Genomic DNA, 16,466 nt, shown 5'->3' with positions numbered 1-16,466 from the left:
GCCGGTAAAAATGTGTTCATTGTGCTAAAGAGAGAGAATCTGTCCACTGCCCCCATGTTCATCACATATTGTATGTGTCACAGTCAGTCCCATAAAAAGTTATAATGCCTTCTGCTCTTAACACTGTGTAGAAGAGTATCACATGATGATATGATTTTAGTCATCACAACTTTTGCATGGCACTGTTGTGCCTTGAATGACCTCTCTCATTTTTTTTTTTCATACCAACCATCTATTTAATAAATGAAAAGGAAAAATGTAAACAGTCAAAAAATTGGGAATACATGTATATGGACTTCAAATGGACTTTTTCAACATTCAACATTTCAATTTCTTTAATAGTCACTAAAATGTATAAATTACAACCATATTACCGTACAAACTACACACTAACGTTTATCGTAATTATGTATACCATATTTACATACAAATAGTCATCTTTTTTTTCTTATCCAAAACAGGCACTTTTTTTATAACCAAACGGAGCAAGTTTGGCATCATACTCAAGGTAAATGTCTTTGATGATCTAACGAAAACAAAAAGTCAGAAAAGGAAAACTGTGTTCCCTTGCACTTGAGTTTTGACATAGTGAAATTTGATGTCTTCAGAATCAAAACAGCAAATAAATGGCCAATCAAAATGGACACATTTGATTGACCAGTGATACATTGATGTGTATAATAATATGTTGTGCCTGCACATTTTGGTAATGTCAACATAATCTACAGCATTGGCTTCATACCCCTAATCATACCACTTTTCGTCTTTAATCATTAGAATTAAACAAAGTCATCCAACTTAATGATGTTTTATTCCATGGTATATTTACTTGTCATTTCAATCTAATGTGACAGGGACTATCAGTTATCATTGGCATCTCCCTTCAGGAGTAAAAAAAAAAAAATCACCTGAATTCAAAAGATGAAAAAGTAATGACGGCTACGCCAGATCTTTCTAGGATCTTTCTAGGATCTTTGTGATTTGGTGATTCTTGTAAAGGTTAGAGTACAAAACAATTGCATGTGATTTGTTGACTCATTTTTTTTTTCTTCCCTTGAGATGACAAGCCATGCAATCAAGATACCATAATGCCTTACAAGAATATCAAATTTTGCAAAAAAGAAATCGACAACAATTTTCAGTACCACATGGTACAAGTATAAAACTGCTTGAACAAATCCTTTCTTTATACTCGGGATGTTTTGCGGAAGTAGGTGCAATATTCCACATGCACAAATTTTCTTTGGTTAATTCAGAGTGAGAGGAAACTGTAAAAGTTCACCTCATGGATAGAGAAAAGAGAACAAAAGATGAAATCTAGCTACAGTAGAGACACTGTATACATCATGAAGTACCCTGCTGAGTCATATAGTACCAGAAATGTATAGCTCAATATTTACATAACAATACCAGCCATGGTTTTCTTATCAAATCATATCAAACGTCAGCTTGTCATCATCATCATCATCAAATTGAAACAAAGAAACTTCACAATTCTAGCACTTTCTGGTTACACAAATGGATGGTAGCATATCCTCCTTGCCTGCATTAAAAATCATATAGGTCACTTGACTTCGCTCTCCTTCATAAAGAAAACAACAGATACTTTCTTTACATTCGTTGAATAAAAAGAAAAAAAAAAAGAATGCACCATTGTTTACAAATTCATTTTCTTCACCTACACACAATCGACTGAAGCCAGATCTCGGCAAGTCTGTTGGCTCCTACTCTAATCTGGCCGTTTACTAGCTATCGGTGGTGCAGAGGTGGACGTGTTCGAACTGGATTGATTCAGCAGGAACGGGCAACAAGGACACAAAAGAGTGAATAATTGTGTGAGCGTGTGTGGGTAGGTGGGTGACAGTGTATGTGTATGCGTGTATACGTGTGTATGTGTGTGTGTGTGTGTGTGTGTGTGTGTGTGTGTGTGTGTGTGTGTGTGTGTGTGTGTGTGTGTGTGTGTAAATATATAGGGGGGGTGTGTAAAGCTGTGAGTCTATTATTCTCGGGTGTCTTTAACGTGCGTGGAAAGTATTTGCGATTGGCGATACCTTGAAAGGAACCATGCCTTTTTAAGGATGTTGCGCAGGAATGATAGATTTTCACGTTACAATTTCTTCTGGCGTGCACTTGCTGTATATATATCGGGCATGGTTATCTATGTGGGTGCGTGAGAATTAAGAGAAGCAGACATACTACTTAATGTAAAAACACACAAGAGAGTAGTGTTTCGTGCCTACAGTGTGCATGATAAAGACTTATAGGTATAGAATGGAATGGGCTTGAAACATTAATTGTGCAGTAAGCAAGTGACTTGGCTTTAAACTGTGAAAAAATCTGTCGTACAAACGTGAAAAATTTGTGATATGTGACCATCTTAGGTCAAGCTTGGTGTAAGTGTGCCTCAATATGTGACATATTTTGCAACATAATAAATATTACACATAAACACACACTGTTAAATTCAAATGTATCCATATTATGCCAGTACTGGTAAATGTATGAAAAAAAAATCCAAAAATATTGAGAAATTTTAAAAAGGCATTTTCCTTTTAAATATGCAGCCAAAAAAATAAAGATTAAGTTGCCTTTCATTTTATTACATTTTTAATTAGATTCCACAATTTCATGTGCATAAAATAATACTCAAGATCCAACATAGTCATATTCATGATAATCACATAAATAAACATGATATAAAGAAAAAAAAATCTACAGATCAATATCACCTACAACAAAGTAATAAACTGCACTCAATAGAATTTCTAATATTCTCAGATCATCAAAATCTACAATCACAGAACAATACAATATACACAAACACTGGGAATTCATTTCTGATCCAAATATGTACTCAGGATTACACATCATTTTTCTTCTTCAAAATATAAACATCTGAAGGTATCAATTTCAAGATATTTCTCTGAAATGATGTATTCATTATAAACAATATCAAATTGGTCTTCTTTGCCCTTTTTCTTTAAATAAACATAATATACACATAATATAGAACTGCTAGGCTAAAATGACATCCTTTAGCTCTCATAAATGCACCATTTAGTTTGGATGGTTGGTTGTTACCATGGTAACTGCATCATTGGAACACCAGCTGTGGATGCATTGAAGGCGAGAGGCGAGGTGTGTTCAGGTCTACTCTCTTGGGCTGCAGTAAAGTTAGAGAATCAGAGTGGAACCATAGTTAGATCACACTGGTGTAATGTATGTATCAAATGCCAATCCACAGTGTTGAGGACCCATAATGGGGGCAGATCCAGGAATTCTGTAAAAGGGAGGCACCTCTTCAAAATCAAATGGGGGCGCACACACCCCTCCCCCATATTTTTTCTTTTTATTTCTTTTGTTTTAACCAAAAATAAAGAGGGGGGCGTGCCCAGTGCGCCCCCCTCTGGATCCGCCACTGCATAATACTTGTCTGATGTATGACATGAAGCAATCTATTTCTTGTGGTTCTGTCCCCCCCCCCCCCCATCAATCATCAATGTCAGGGGTGATGGTACTTAATTTTCTGTAAGTGCAAGTCCAATCATTTTAAACTACATTGGTCAATAGGTCTAGCAGGTCACTGCCTCTTTACACAACATAAAAACAGATGGACTAATATGAGAGACATTTGATGAAATTGATAACTAACCAATAATGGTAATGCTATCCATTCAAATCATTTTTTTTTTTTTAGAAATGAAAATATGATTAACAAAAAAGAGTGACACAAATTGGACATATTTTGATTCAGAGCATCATTTCATTTTCATTTTCATTTCTTTTTATATTTCTTTTTCATTTTGATTACGTCATTGTACTGGGCTCAGCCAATGGTTGTTTTTCAGAGAAAGAATCAAAACATGACATTGCAGTCATTGACATCCATAAACCTAGCTCTATGTGTTCCCATGCAACACTCGATGATCCTATAGTTATAACATTTCTTTTCATCTTTCTATCTATCTGTCTATCCACATCATTCACTTTCTACCTTTACAAACCAATTTTCAGTTTGAGAGTCAATCAAACTATTTATCCATCCATCTATCCATCCATCTATTCAGTCATTCATTCTTCCATCCATCCATCCATCCATCTATCCATCAAGCAATCTATTTATCCATCTATCCTTCTATCCATCCATCTATTCATCTATCCATTAATCTATCCATACATTCATCTATCTATCCATCCATCCATCCATCTATCTATCCATCCACCCATCCATCTATCTACTGTAAAAGCGCTTTCTTTCACGTACAGATACTTTCGTGGTTTCCATTGGTACCGACTTTTTCGCGTGTGTTTAAATTCGCGGCAAAAACTGTTTTATTTTGCACATGAAAATCCAAACTATAATCCAATTATTCTTTTATTTATTAAATAGAAATTGAAATTAGATGCAGGCTTACCTGAAATCTCGTCTCTTGAGTACTTTATAACATGCTTGTACCTACATTGCGCGGTATCGCTGTGTATGTGTTGCCCATTAATACACTCAATGCGCGGAATCTTGTGTGCATGTGCGCAATAGCGTTGTAACAAGTGACGAGTACAAAACATTTCCTTGCGTGGTTAATTTCGCGCAACTTTTCAAAACATTTCCGTATGTGTGATGTTAAATTTGCGGTTCAACCTCAAAGCGCGAAAAGCGCGAAAATAAAACCTCCGTGAAAGAAACCACTTTTACAGCACCTATCCATCCATCCATCACTTTATCCATCCATTCATCCATCCATTCATCTATTCACCCATCTATCCATCCATCAAATCATCCATCCATCAATCAATCAATCAATTAATCAATTAACCCAGACTCATCCAGTGGATAGCACATCTAAACCGGTAGTCTAGGCCTCACCTCACCCATATTTGCCTTGGCAAACTCCACTCGAAGGCCACCGCGGTCACTGGACTTCAACATCAGCCCCTGGAGGTGGGCCAGCGCCTGCATGGCGAAGCCCACATTCTGTAAGAGAGACAGAACGGAGAGAGAGAGAGTGTGTGATAGAGGGAAGGATGAATAGAGATAGAGAGGAGGAAAATGAGAGGGAGAGAGGGAGAGAGAGAGATGGGGCAGGAATTGACATAGGATGAGGAATGAGAGATTGTTACAGGAATTGACAAATATATATATATATATATATATATATAGAGAGAGAGAGAGAGAGAGTGTGTGTGTGTGTGTTGGAAATAAAATGAGAGTTCAAGAAGAAATTGAGGCAATATATTGAGGGAATATATAAAGAAGATAAAAGAAATGAGCAAAGAAAAATATATAATTGTAAGAAAGGAGGCAGAATTTATAGAGAGAGTGAGATAAGATAGTGAATAGAAATGAGTAAAAAAAATGTATAAATGCAAACACACAGAAAGGACAGTGAAAGTAAAAGTGATAAAGCAGTAGAGAACGACGAAGTGAGAGGGAGAGAGATATATGAATTTGAATGATGGAAGGAGAATGGGGCCAAAAAGGAACACTTACAAAAGCTAAGGTAAATATTTCCTCTAGATGGTAGTGGATTTGGAACATAACTCATTTCCCTTGTTTTCAATCTCCGTTGATGGCAATGGATTGGACAAATGCAAAGCAATACCAACGGATCATGCAAAGTGAATCAACTCCTATCTATCCAGTGACAGTCTGAATAAAAACAGACTGAATTTTCCAGACCTGTTCTCAAATTGATTCATGAATGATGCAAAAAATTGGATCAATCTAAATCTGAAAGGTCAATGCCTGGCTTGCTGATACTTTAACAGGCTGGGCTAGCAGCTAGCAGTCATTTTATGATACACATCATGCACTACTTCAGAAAAGTCACTGACATGCATTTCCTCGGGTAGTTCATGTATGTTTATTTCATCTTAGTTTTTAATGGCTTGGATTGATTCAATAAACTGGATTTTACCTATATTCTCCAGATGGAATCAAAAGGCTACTGTTTTAGCTGCACAAACCTAATCGCAGGTCACTGGTCAAAACATTATATGCATCTCGTGTATAAAATTATATGAGAGAGGACAAAGGGATTTTCATTATCAAAAAACTCAGCAGTTGAGCAATCTAATTCATGCGATATATTTTGGTCATATATGTATAATATTGTTCTTTTACTTTATTTCCCTTTTATTTAAAAGAGAGCATATTGATTTCACCCCTGTAACCTGCCATCCACTGAAATACTACAACGACTTCCTAGACATACTAGCCTTCCCTGCACTCTTGAGGAATTTCTCCGACTGCTCGAAGACCAGAAAAGAAAAAAACAAACAAACAGAAAGACTTATGGACACCTACCAATATGATTATTAGCTCGTAATTGGGTTGATTGACTCTTATTTACCTGGAATTCAACAAAGCAGCATGGTGCGCCCCCTTTGTTGTGCATGCGTAGTCGATTAAAGCCTGGGAGGCTGCAGACGTGAAGGAGATGGGTGAAAAAGAACAGGCACATTTGTCAGAAGAAGCTCATGAAAATATTACAGTGCTTGGCATAGCAGCATAGATACAACATTGGCACAGCCTCCCTCACACTACACATTTTGTTTTGACAACTGTGGGACAGCATGTAATCAAAGACATTCTTTGCCAATGTTTCCAGCTTGGAAAATCTAAGCTGTATATAGGCATATAGTCTCTGATATAGTGTAAATATGGAGTTAGAAAAAGGATTAGGGTTATGATATTAAACTCAAAATGTTTCAAGGAGGCAAGAATCCGTAAGTGACTTGATTTATCATATTCAATATTTCCATTGCCAGAAGTATGAGAATAAATGATTTATTAGCACCGCACTATTTGTCAAAAGATATTTTTTTTTATAATGACAGAAGGTAATTCTCAAAACTTTTGTAAGCTGGAGTGTTTGAGGTTTGTATTTTTTGCTTTGCTTTGTTTTCTTTTTTGTCAAGCATGTGAACATCATCACACAGCTCAATCAGTAAAATTCATCCTGTTCTGATCCTGAGCCACCTTAATATAAAGCAGCATCTTTAACCTTGAATCTTATGTGAATTATAGCCAAATTATTTGATCATATCGAGCCAGGATGTCAGGTAAAGTTTTAATCTTACGTTTCTCATTCCCATCAATGACATTATGATTTCATAATCATAAGCCAAAACTTCACAGCTGACTTCCATATTCTCTGTCATCATTATCCAATAAAGAATTTTTTTTTTTTTTAAAATCGGAAAGACAATTTTCTTTCACATGTGTGGAAACAGGACATTGTAGATTGCAACTAACCCCCCCCCCAAAAAAAAAAAATAAAAAAATGAAAAAATAAATAAATAAATGAAAAAAAATAATAAATACATAAATAAGAAAATCTTGGAAAATCGGACTACTATTGGGCCCACACAAAATTGCATTATATTGTGGAAAATCCTACAGTAGAGTAATCTAAATCATTGGTTGTGTCCATGAGTAGAAGTTTACACATCTACTTTAGATTTCCATAAGAGAGTACAATGAAGATTTGAATTTGCCACATCACTCTATGATACTGATCCAAAAAGGAGACCACATTCTAATTCTGCATGGAATGACAAGATACTTATGGCCAGTTTGATCTTCTATTCCCCTACTGAAATAATTCAATAACAACATTATAAAAAACAAACAAGCATAAGTCTTGAAGTAGCTGCAAAGTACCAGCCATTAATGTATTCCTCTCTATGATTTTTCATAAATGTGTCTTTATTATGCATCGCCAAAGGGTTTGCAGTTCTCTTTTCCTGTCCCTAAAGACAGTGAAATAGATATGCAAGTTTAGATGAAAGAAAGAAGACAAAATGTACAAGCTCCATAGTTTTCCTGACAGCGGGTGATAAAATACAACAAGTGTACCTGAAGCAGTACACAGAAGTTACATCCCTCTTCTGCACAATGTCTGTCATTCAAGCATGATGATATAAGACAGAAACAGTATAATGGCAACACTGCTTCATATATCATACAGAGAGCTGTCCTTTTTTTGTTTGTTTTATTTGCTTTGTTTTGGTGGGTTTGTTTCGGGGCAATTCACTGTGGTGCCTTGGAAAGGGAGGTTGATGAATTTCATCCTCAGACAATGGAGTAGAAGAAGATTGGCAGAATGGCTTGTGATGATGTCTGTCTATTGGTGCCACGACAGTACAAGTGACGTGCATGGTGGAATATCAGTCAATCAAAGCGGGCTCTATTAAGTTGCGCTTCAGCAAAATCAAGAAATGACCGAAGGTAACAAATGAGGGTTGCATTCTAGAGTTAGAAATATTGAATTTCAAAATAAGAAATAAAGAAGAAAAAATAAATAAATGAATTTGTGCCCATGATGGTCATGTGGTAGTGTGCGTGTTACAGTTACACTTCTTGCAACGGAATAATAGAGTTGCTGTCAGCAAATAATTGCAAACTCTCCCAAACTAGGTGAAGTGGTTACAACAGGATGCATGGGTCAGTAACAGTTAGTGTCTTTTTTGCTGTGACAAAACATGTGACTGCCGAAATGGGAAGAGGTCCTGTATTTACATCATCACCAGCATTTAATCAGTCCATGAGTGCGAATGAAAATGTTGCTTTTTCTAATCATCCTTAATCCCAGGCAAAAACCAAGAGATCTCAGCACATTTTTTCAAAACACTGGAAACTGTCATAACAAACATTTCTTCTTCGTTTTTTTGTTCACAATGTCCCAAACTGTGTACAGTGTAAAAATGCAAAATTGTCAAGACATGAGACCCAAAGATAAATCTTTTTCATATTTTATGCTCTACAGACAAGTATTTTTACATATCCTTCACATCTATATCTATCTGTAGTTGACAGAAGAATATCCCTCCTGTTTTCTTCATCATTACATTCTTTTCCATAGAAAGGGTTTCAATGTTATAGCCATGGACACTGACCTGTACAATATACAGATTATACCTAAGATCCTCGGAGGTTATGGAAGACAGAATGTCATACCTTTTCCTATCTGTCAGCGGGGGAGACATTTTGTTACAAAAATAAAAACCAAAAAAGAAAGCAACCCCTTTCTGCTTGACTACAAGTGATCATGACAAATGACATTCATCCACATTCATGAATCCCTCAGGCAAGATGTGCGGCACAAGCTTGCTATGTCTTTTGGAGAGTGACAATAAAAGGAGGCAGCCTTTTAGACCCTATTTATTCATGGCATTAGAAATTGAAATTGAAAAAAAAGGAAAGAAAAGAAAGAAGAGACAAATAACTTACTATGAGTGAGATACCAGTGGTAAAATTTGTAGTTGTGTTGGCATATGAACCTTCTATCAGTAGAGCAGCATGCACCTGCTGGCATTGTTGGTTTGTTTTAGGATTGGGGTGAGCATCATACACGTCCTCAGCTTTGGGGCCCCCTGAATGCAGCATTCCTCATCGGACTAGACACTACATACCTTGACATTTGGCCTCTCTCACATGGAGCCGTTCTTCTTCCAGTTAACAATTCATGAGCAAATATAAGCAAATTTTAGAGCACGGATACTGAGAGCCTTGCTGAACATTATATTCTTTGTGCTCATATAGCCTGTGTCATTTTGTTTCCTCATATACCCTGGTTAGAATGTAGAAGTACTTACAGCTTTAAGCGGCAAAATCAAAGTGGAAAGAGGGAGTTGCCCCTACTTTGTCTTTATCTTTATCCTTTTTTATTTTTGTTGCTAAGCGCTGCTTGCAGGTGGTTCTTAATTCTTAGTGACAATGAAAGTGACCTAAAGATTCTACATGGGAATACACTCATCCAGACAGAAAGTGTTTTAAGCCAATTCTAACATAATGATACAAGAGAGAATAAGTTCCATCTGGAAATATACCCTGGGCTCTTTGGCCAAACACCTAAGGTGAATATTTCAGTCTTTATTCTTTGGCTGTGGCTGTTGCTCGTGATGCATTTGTATGACAGAATTAAAGAAGAGTCGAGTGATCCTCGGAAGGAGGTGGGGAGGGGCTGGTGCTGCTGCTCTACCGCAGAAGGGACCCAAGAGAGTGTGATTGGAACTCACCACCTGAGTGTGTCGCGTAATTCCTGCTCGGTTGTGCTCGTCCCGAGGTTGGCCAGAAACAGTGTCGAGCAGGCCGCCCCTGAATTCGCCATGGCAACCATTGTGGCTGCGTTGGCCATACTGATTGGGATGGCGGTTTGGTGGGGGAGGGGTGTGTGTGGCGTGGGGGTAGGTGCGACGGCTTGGGGGGTGTGGTGAGGCTGCAAATATGTGGAGACAAACAAACAGACATCCAAGAGATACGGGGAGGAATTTAAAAATTAGGCTATGTCATACTCGAGTTTGATAAGTTTGGAACAATCCCCGCGTGCCCATGAAAGTGGCTGACTTGGTTTAACACTAAACATTTCAAAACTTTGAAACAACCATACCATTAAAGTGGTGAAAGGAAAAAAAAAGTATTACAGAACACTTTGCAAGCAATGAGTTAAGGTGATGATGAGCATAGAATGAAGCTAATCCCATTCATCCAGCTTAATACAGGTAGATTCACATTTAGAAAGGAGACCTGTGTGGGATTACACATTTGGCACTGCAGTGTTTCCATGGTTACCAAAGAGGTTGCAAGTGATGCACAACATCTTAAAATGTGGGTGCCGGAGTGATTCACATTAGCACATCTACATTCACAAATAAAGTGTGAAAAAAAAATTGTTCCAAAGCAATATTCATCATAAGCATTGCATCATTGGTCAGCAAGAATGAAACAAGTCAAAATTTGATGATTCATATCTGCAGTAATTACCTCAGATTATCAACTGATAGAACTAATATCCTAACATATTGACAGTATCTCTGCTAAAACTAAGCTAGAGTGGATTAAAGTCCCTCAAGAATTCTTGACATCAAACTCATCTTGCACTCCAGATGTTTAAACATTAATGACAAAGCATACTAACTTGATCTAATATAGAGCAATAAATCAAAAGTGATAGACACTAAAAATATGTGGACAGTCAAAATTCAGAATAAACTGGGAAAACTAGGGAAAACACACTTTTTTTAACAGTTAATAAACTTTATGTATTTTGTGTACTATCATCTGACACCTTGCTCATACACAGCTATGCATAAATATAGGTAACTTGGAGGAATTATGAAATGGGGGAACATAAGAGAAATTTGAAGTATTCATCAAATAGAACACCTTGCACATAGAGAGTATGCTCTATGCCACTATTGAAGAAGAGAAATCTCTCTTTGACAATTTGCATTAAGCCTACATTTATGCCTACATAACATGCAGCCATGCTGTAAATGTTCAAGATTTAAAGATTTGCCTTCACCATCAAAACTATGTCCATTTTTGCTTCATTCTGAAATAAAAATAAAAATAAGATGCGAAGAAAATACAAGACTCTTCTGGGCATCAACGTAAGTAGAATATATAACATTTTATGAGACTTTGAAGTTTGGTAATTTGAATTGCAGTGACAGTTGGTGATTTTTGTAAAAAGAAAAAGAAAAACAAAGAGGGAAGCTCTCACAACATAAATAGAGGAATGCTGTATCTCTTCTTCCATTGTCCAAACTGACGTGAAAGTAACAGAGCCAGAAATCTTACTGTTTGACAACCAAATGCAAGGAATCTGATCTGAGAGAATTAAAGGGGGGGGGGGGAGGCGGAGACTGAATTGGAAGTATATATATATATTTTTTTTTCTAACAAAGTAGGGCAAAGTGCATGAGCTGTGTCCATGTAATCACATGCTTCGTGTCAGTGTTGGTGTTTACAGTGTATGTGTGTGTACGTGATAATTGCTTGAATTGCAAAGTGGTCAACTCTTTTCTATTTTCTGTCCTTTTCATTTGTTAATTGAAACCCATTTCTTTATTGAATGCAAAAAAAATAAATAAATCAGTATATCAGCAGATTTCATCCATTTATGCAATCTCCTGCTGACAGTTAACCAGCTGATTCAAAGGATTTTCAAGGTAACTTGACATGAGGCATCTGTACTAAAGATCCCAATCATATCATTTCATTATGTCATTTGACATTGATAGAGAACAAGATAGTGTGCATTCCTCCCCACATATCATAATGCTAATAATGATAATAATAAGGATGATGATTATGATAATGATTATTGAAACAGTAATGAAAAAATACAATAATCATTCTAACAATAACAATGAAAACAAAGATATCAGCAAAAACAAGACATGAATAGGTTTACCTGAAATATTGCAGTACTTAAAGGAGTAAATAAAACCCTTCAGAGGAACAACCCAGCTTTACTTTGCATAGCAACCAAGAATACTTTCAAAGCAAGCTCAGTATCCACACATCACATACTGTACATATTGTACCAAAAGAAAGATTTACACGCATACAATGTGTATTTTACATTGACAGAAGAAGGAAAGAAAAAAAATTGTGTTTTTTTTTAACATCTCATATTACATGGGATTAATTTCTGGAACAATAGAATCATTGCATGTTCCTAGTACTTATAGACATCTGTCTTGCTGTCCACACATCCATTTTATCATCAATGTATGGTATTGTTTCAAGACACATATTTCTTTCCAGCTGAAACCTAGTTTCCACATCCATGTCAACTCTATTTAGCTTTTGCACTAATCACCATGACAACAGCATGTTTCATAAATGGAAATGCATACAGTTGATATCTAAGTTCATCACTCTTATGCCACTTTCACATCAAGTATTTGTCAGATTTTGGCTATATTCCTTTAAGTCCTGTGGTAACACTTCTGATATTGATCATCTTTGAATAGTCACGAAAATATTCTGCAATGTTGAAGCAACTCCCCAAGCATGTATCGACAGACATTAGCATCACAGGAGGCATGTCTCATGAGCTATCATATCTGCTTGTGCATGTTTGCAGAAAAATTATGATACAATATCACTACTTATCCAATAACAAGGGTGTTTTGTCATGATTTGGTTCATGAATTGTAGCCTACCTTTTGCAAATCTGTATCATGGAGCCCCTAAAATTCCCTTCTTGAAACTTGGAAAGCTGACTAAAAGTTAAATTCCAAGCTGATATCTGGTCACACCTACATAGCATTTTGCAACATTAACAAAGATTAATCAGACTCTATCTATTTGAACTTCCAGGATTTTGTGATGTGCTGACCAAACTTCATAATCAACTACAGGTATTTAGTGCATATTCCTGGCCATTGTGAAGCTAAGCTAAGCCTACATTTATTGGACATTATGTGTGAAATAAGATGATCAGCTGGGAAGCAGAAAAGCCTTTAATTATTGATATTTCTCTGCAAAAGTAGTGCTCTTCAATATTGGAACTATAGATGAGGTAGAATCATTGCTATGGTGTCTTTAAAGAGTCAAATTAAACCAATGACTGCAGGGGCTAGGGATGCGAGTCAAAGGACTCTATAGTGTTCCTGAAAAAAATGGAAAGGCGGTAAACATGATGAACCCACACAAAGTGATGTTAGATATAGATAGAGTGAGGGGGGAGTCAGTTTTGGTGAGGCCCTTTGGTGGGAGCTGAAGAGTAATGGGGCTGGTTCCTTACCAGGACGTAGGTGAGCCGGGCACCATCCGTGATGGGGAGCTGGGCGTGGATGGCCGGTTGACCCAGCATGGGGTGGTGCACTGTGCCCGTCGAGGGTGTCAACTCCGTGTAGGACAACCTGAGGGGAAAGTAAACATGAGATTTGATTGGTGGAATGTAAGCAGACACCGAAAACTTTTAGACATCTGATGTACATACCATTGTAATCTTCACATGAGAGGTACATGTAGGACTCTCTAAACTTAAAGTAAAGTTCCCCTCTGCTGAACATCTACTCAGGGAATAACTTCAGCGTGGAAAGACAGTAATCAGGCTCCTAACTTAAGGTAGCCCTTTTCCATTTTGCATTTTTTCAAGCAACACTTGCAAATGTTGACAAAATTTGCTGCATGGTCCAACTATCAAATTCTTCAATTCACATCATAGAGGTGCCCAAAGAAGCTTAACCATGTACATGTCCGTGCACTTGATCAAAACTTGCCACAGACGACATCATGAGATTGATTCCTCCAAATCAAGTGAGCACCAAAGTTTCTCTAGTGAAGATGAAGCATATGCTACACTCCCACACAAAGGCTACTGCCACACTGTAGAGACAACACAGATAAGTTGATCCCATAATAATCAAGCAATATTCCGGATATCTGTGCAGAATCAGCTTTTAACAAAACATATGCCAGAGGACATTATTATAGTACCCATCACTAGCAAAGCACACCCAGGGTTGATAACCAGATGGATAGGCAGAGGGAAGCAGAGAGCGAGGTGTCATTTGAGCTGGGGTGTGGTTAACAACTGTCGTCATACAACTTACCATGTACTTCAATGCAAGGAATCTTAACAGTACGGTTTAGACAGTGATTTGCCCAAGCATTGCCAGTCCCCCTCCTTCCACCCCCCCCCCCCCCCCACGGGATTAAGTGCATTGTCCTGTTCATGAAGTTCACTGCCACACCATTGGTGGCAGAGATAGGGACAATGGGTGAAATGACCTGTCTTTGCTTCAAACATAAGTACTCATTTGCCATGCCCATCATTTCTTGGCACTTGGTAAGTGATCTCTCCCTAGTGTCCACAGAAAACCTTAATCTCCTCATAGATGAATCTTACTCCTTCCCTTTTTCTGTACCCTCCTCAAACTCTCCTTAAAAAAGAAGAGTGAGAAAAAAAAGAAGCAAAGTTATAAGGAGAAAGAGAGAATCTAATACGAGAGAGGGAGAAAAAAGAGAGGGAGGGAGATAGAAAGACAGAGAGAGAGAGAGAGAGGGAGAGAGAGGGAGAGGGAAAGAGATAGTTCAATTTGTCTCCATGGTTTGTTTGCAGATGGAACATTACTGTCATGGCTGTCACACCATTGCCGCTGATTTGGCACTCAGCACATCTACAAGTGAAGCATTCCGCGGCTTCTGACGCGAACTGCTACATCACTCCATGCCGATTTGGGCAACGAGCCATATTCGTGGCAGCGAGGGCTCAATTGGATTCCACAAGCAACCTTCGGCGCCACGACCGCAGACGGGGGGAAGTGGCAAAAGAAATACACCGAACAAATCGGAAGGCCACAAGTAGAAACGGGGGAGGTAAATGTTCCGTCCGATTGTTCTTATCATGTTCCCGTTTTCTACTTAACTAACTTCACTCCGAGCAAGTCAGACTCCAAATTCATGGCCATCGCACTCACATGCTCGAGTGGGCTGACAAATAGAATGAGAGAGCTCTATAAGCCTGTGTAACCAGCCTCTTGTCAAGCCGCCTGCCCCAGCAGATCATGGTGTCGACAGAGATGCATTTCTGATAAATGTTTAGGAAAGGATGCATGTCTCCTACAACTCTCTTGTGTGTCAATAGGAACTGCCTGGTTGCACAGTCCAAACATGGCAACACAAGCTCAGCAGACTGGTCATTATTTTGCTGGGTTGCACAAACCTGGTTGTAGTTTTCTTTCTTGTTCTTCCATTTTAAAATAATTCTCAGATCTTCATTTCCATTTGCATGTTTTTATTTTTCTCAACTTCCATCAAGAAAGTTACAAAAGGGAATTTCAGGTGTCAACATACATTGTATTTGCAGGAACATCATGAATGTGTATAGCGCTAGAGCTAGAACAGTTTATGCAAACTTAAAATGGGAACACCACCACCTGTCCCCCCCCCCCCAACTCTTGCCTAAAAGCTCTATACCCCTTTTAGCACCACAACTTCACATTGCCAGTAACATTATACACAGACAGGTTGCTGTGGGATGTCAAAACTTAAACCATGTTTTGAGATCACACATACAGTTCTTGATCTATTTCAGGTATGACAACAGAAATTTCTTTTTCACTTCCACATGAAATTGGTCCATGGAAATCTTGACCCATCTCTTGAGGGATATGGACTTCACACAAAATGGCATTCCAGCTTACATGACCTACCCATATTGTATTCATAATGTACCATGCACCTGCCATTTCCTACTTATCACATAGTTATTGGCAAGAAACAGGTGTGCAGACGGCACTACAAAGTCCCTTCATGCTTTGAGGAATCTTGTACCGTGTCACTGCAAAGGTCATGACAACAATATGTCTGAGATAGATTTGTTGTGCCATTCTGTTACATGTCTTCACCCCCTCGTCAATATGATGAGTAATATCTGAAAAACAAACTCTCGTGCTGTGATTTCATTCGGGGAGTACGATCAAAGAATGTGATGTTTGCCATTTTAGAACAAATAACTTCATTGCACAAACACATTTATTTGACATAATATATCCAATAGGCCCTTAGGGTGTTATTATATACTGTATACATCTAACATTCCAGCATTGTTATGTCAATCTTTGCATGGACAAAAACACAAACATCAGGTAAAATTAAATTCACTGCCTAATTGGCTTCATTTTGAATAACGAGTACACATCGCGGTGTCCAAGAGACAAAA

General features: G+C 37.8%; 1 protein-coding gene across 2 annotated transcripts in view; it reads right to left on the bottom strand.

Annotated features, from left to right (window-relative positions):
• Positions 1-1,930: 1,930 nt before the first annotated feature.
• LOC139725161 (uncharacterized) overlaps positions 1,931-16,466 on the bottom strand; it is a 31,378-nt gene continuing 16,842 nt past the window's right edge. The window contains exons 6-10 of one of the 2 annotated variants that reach the window (XM_071636263.1): positions 13,542-13,659; positions 10,021-10,220; positions 6,351-6,420; positions 4,865-4,972; positions 1,931-3,163 (exon numbers count right to left, since the gene is read on the bottom strand). In XM_071636263.1, coding sequence (XP_071492364.1) covers positions 3,095-3,163; positions 4,865-4,972; positions 6,351-6,420; positions 10,021-10,220; positions 13,542-13,659 — 565 coding nt within the window. In that variant the 3' untranslated portion in view covers positions 1,931-3,094. The remainder of the gene's footprint in view (positions 3,164-4,864; positions 4,973-6,350; positions 6,421-10,020; positions 10,221-13,541; positions 13,660-16,466) is intronic. The other variant, XM_071636255.1, reaches the window with a different exon arrangement.

This window comes from Diadema antillarum, unplaced genomic scaffold (assembly GCF_040938485.1).
Source record: "Diadema antillarum isolate AM-2024a unplaced genomic scaffold, OU_Dant_1.0 scf00000016, whole genome shotgun sequence".
Classification (NCBI taxonomy): domain Eukaryota; kingdom Metazoa; phylum Echinodermata; class Echinoidea; order Diadematoida; family Diadematidae; genus Diadema; species Diadema antillarum.
The sequence above is the reverse complement of the archived record's forward strand: the minus strand, read 5'-3'. Positions and strand labels throughout refer to the sequence as shown.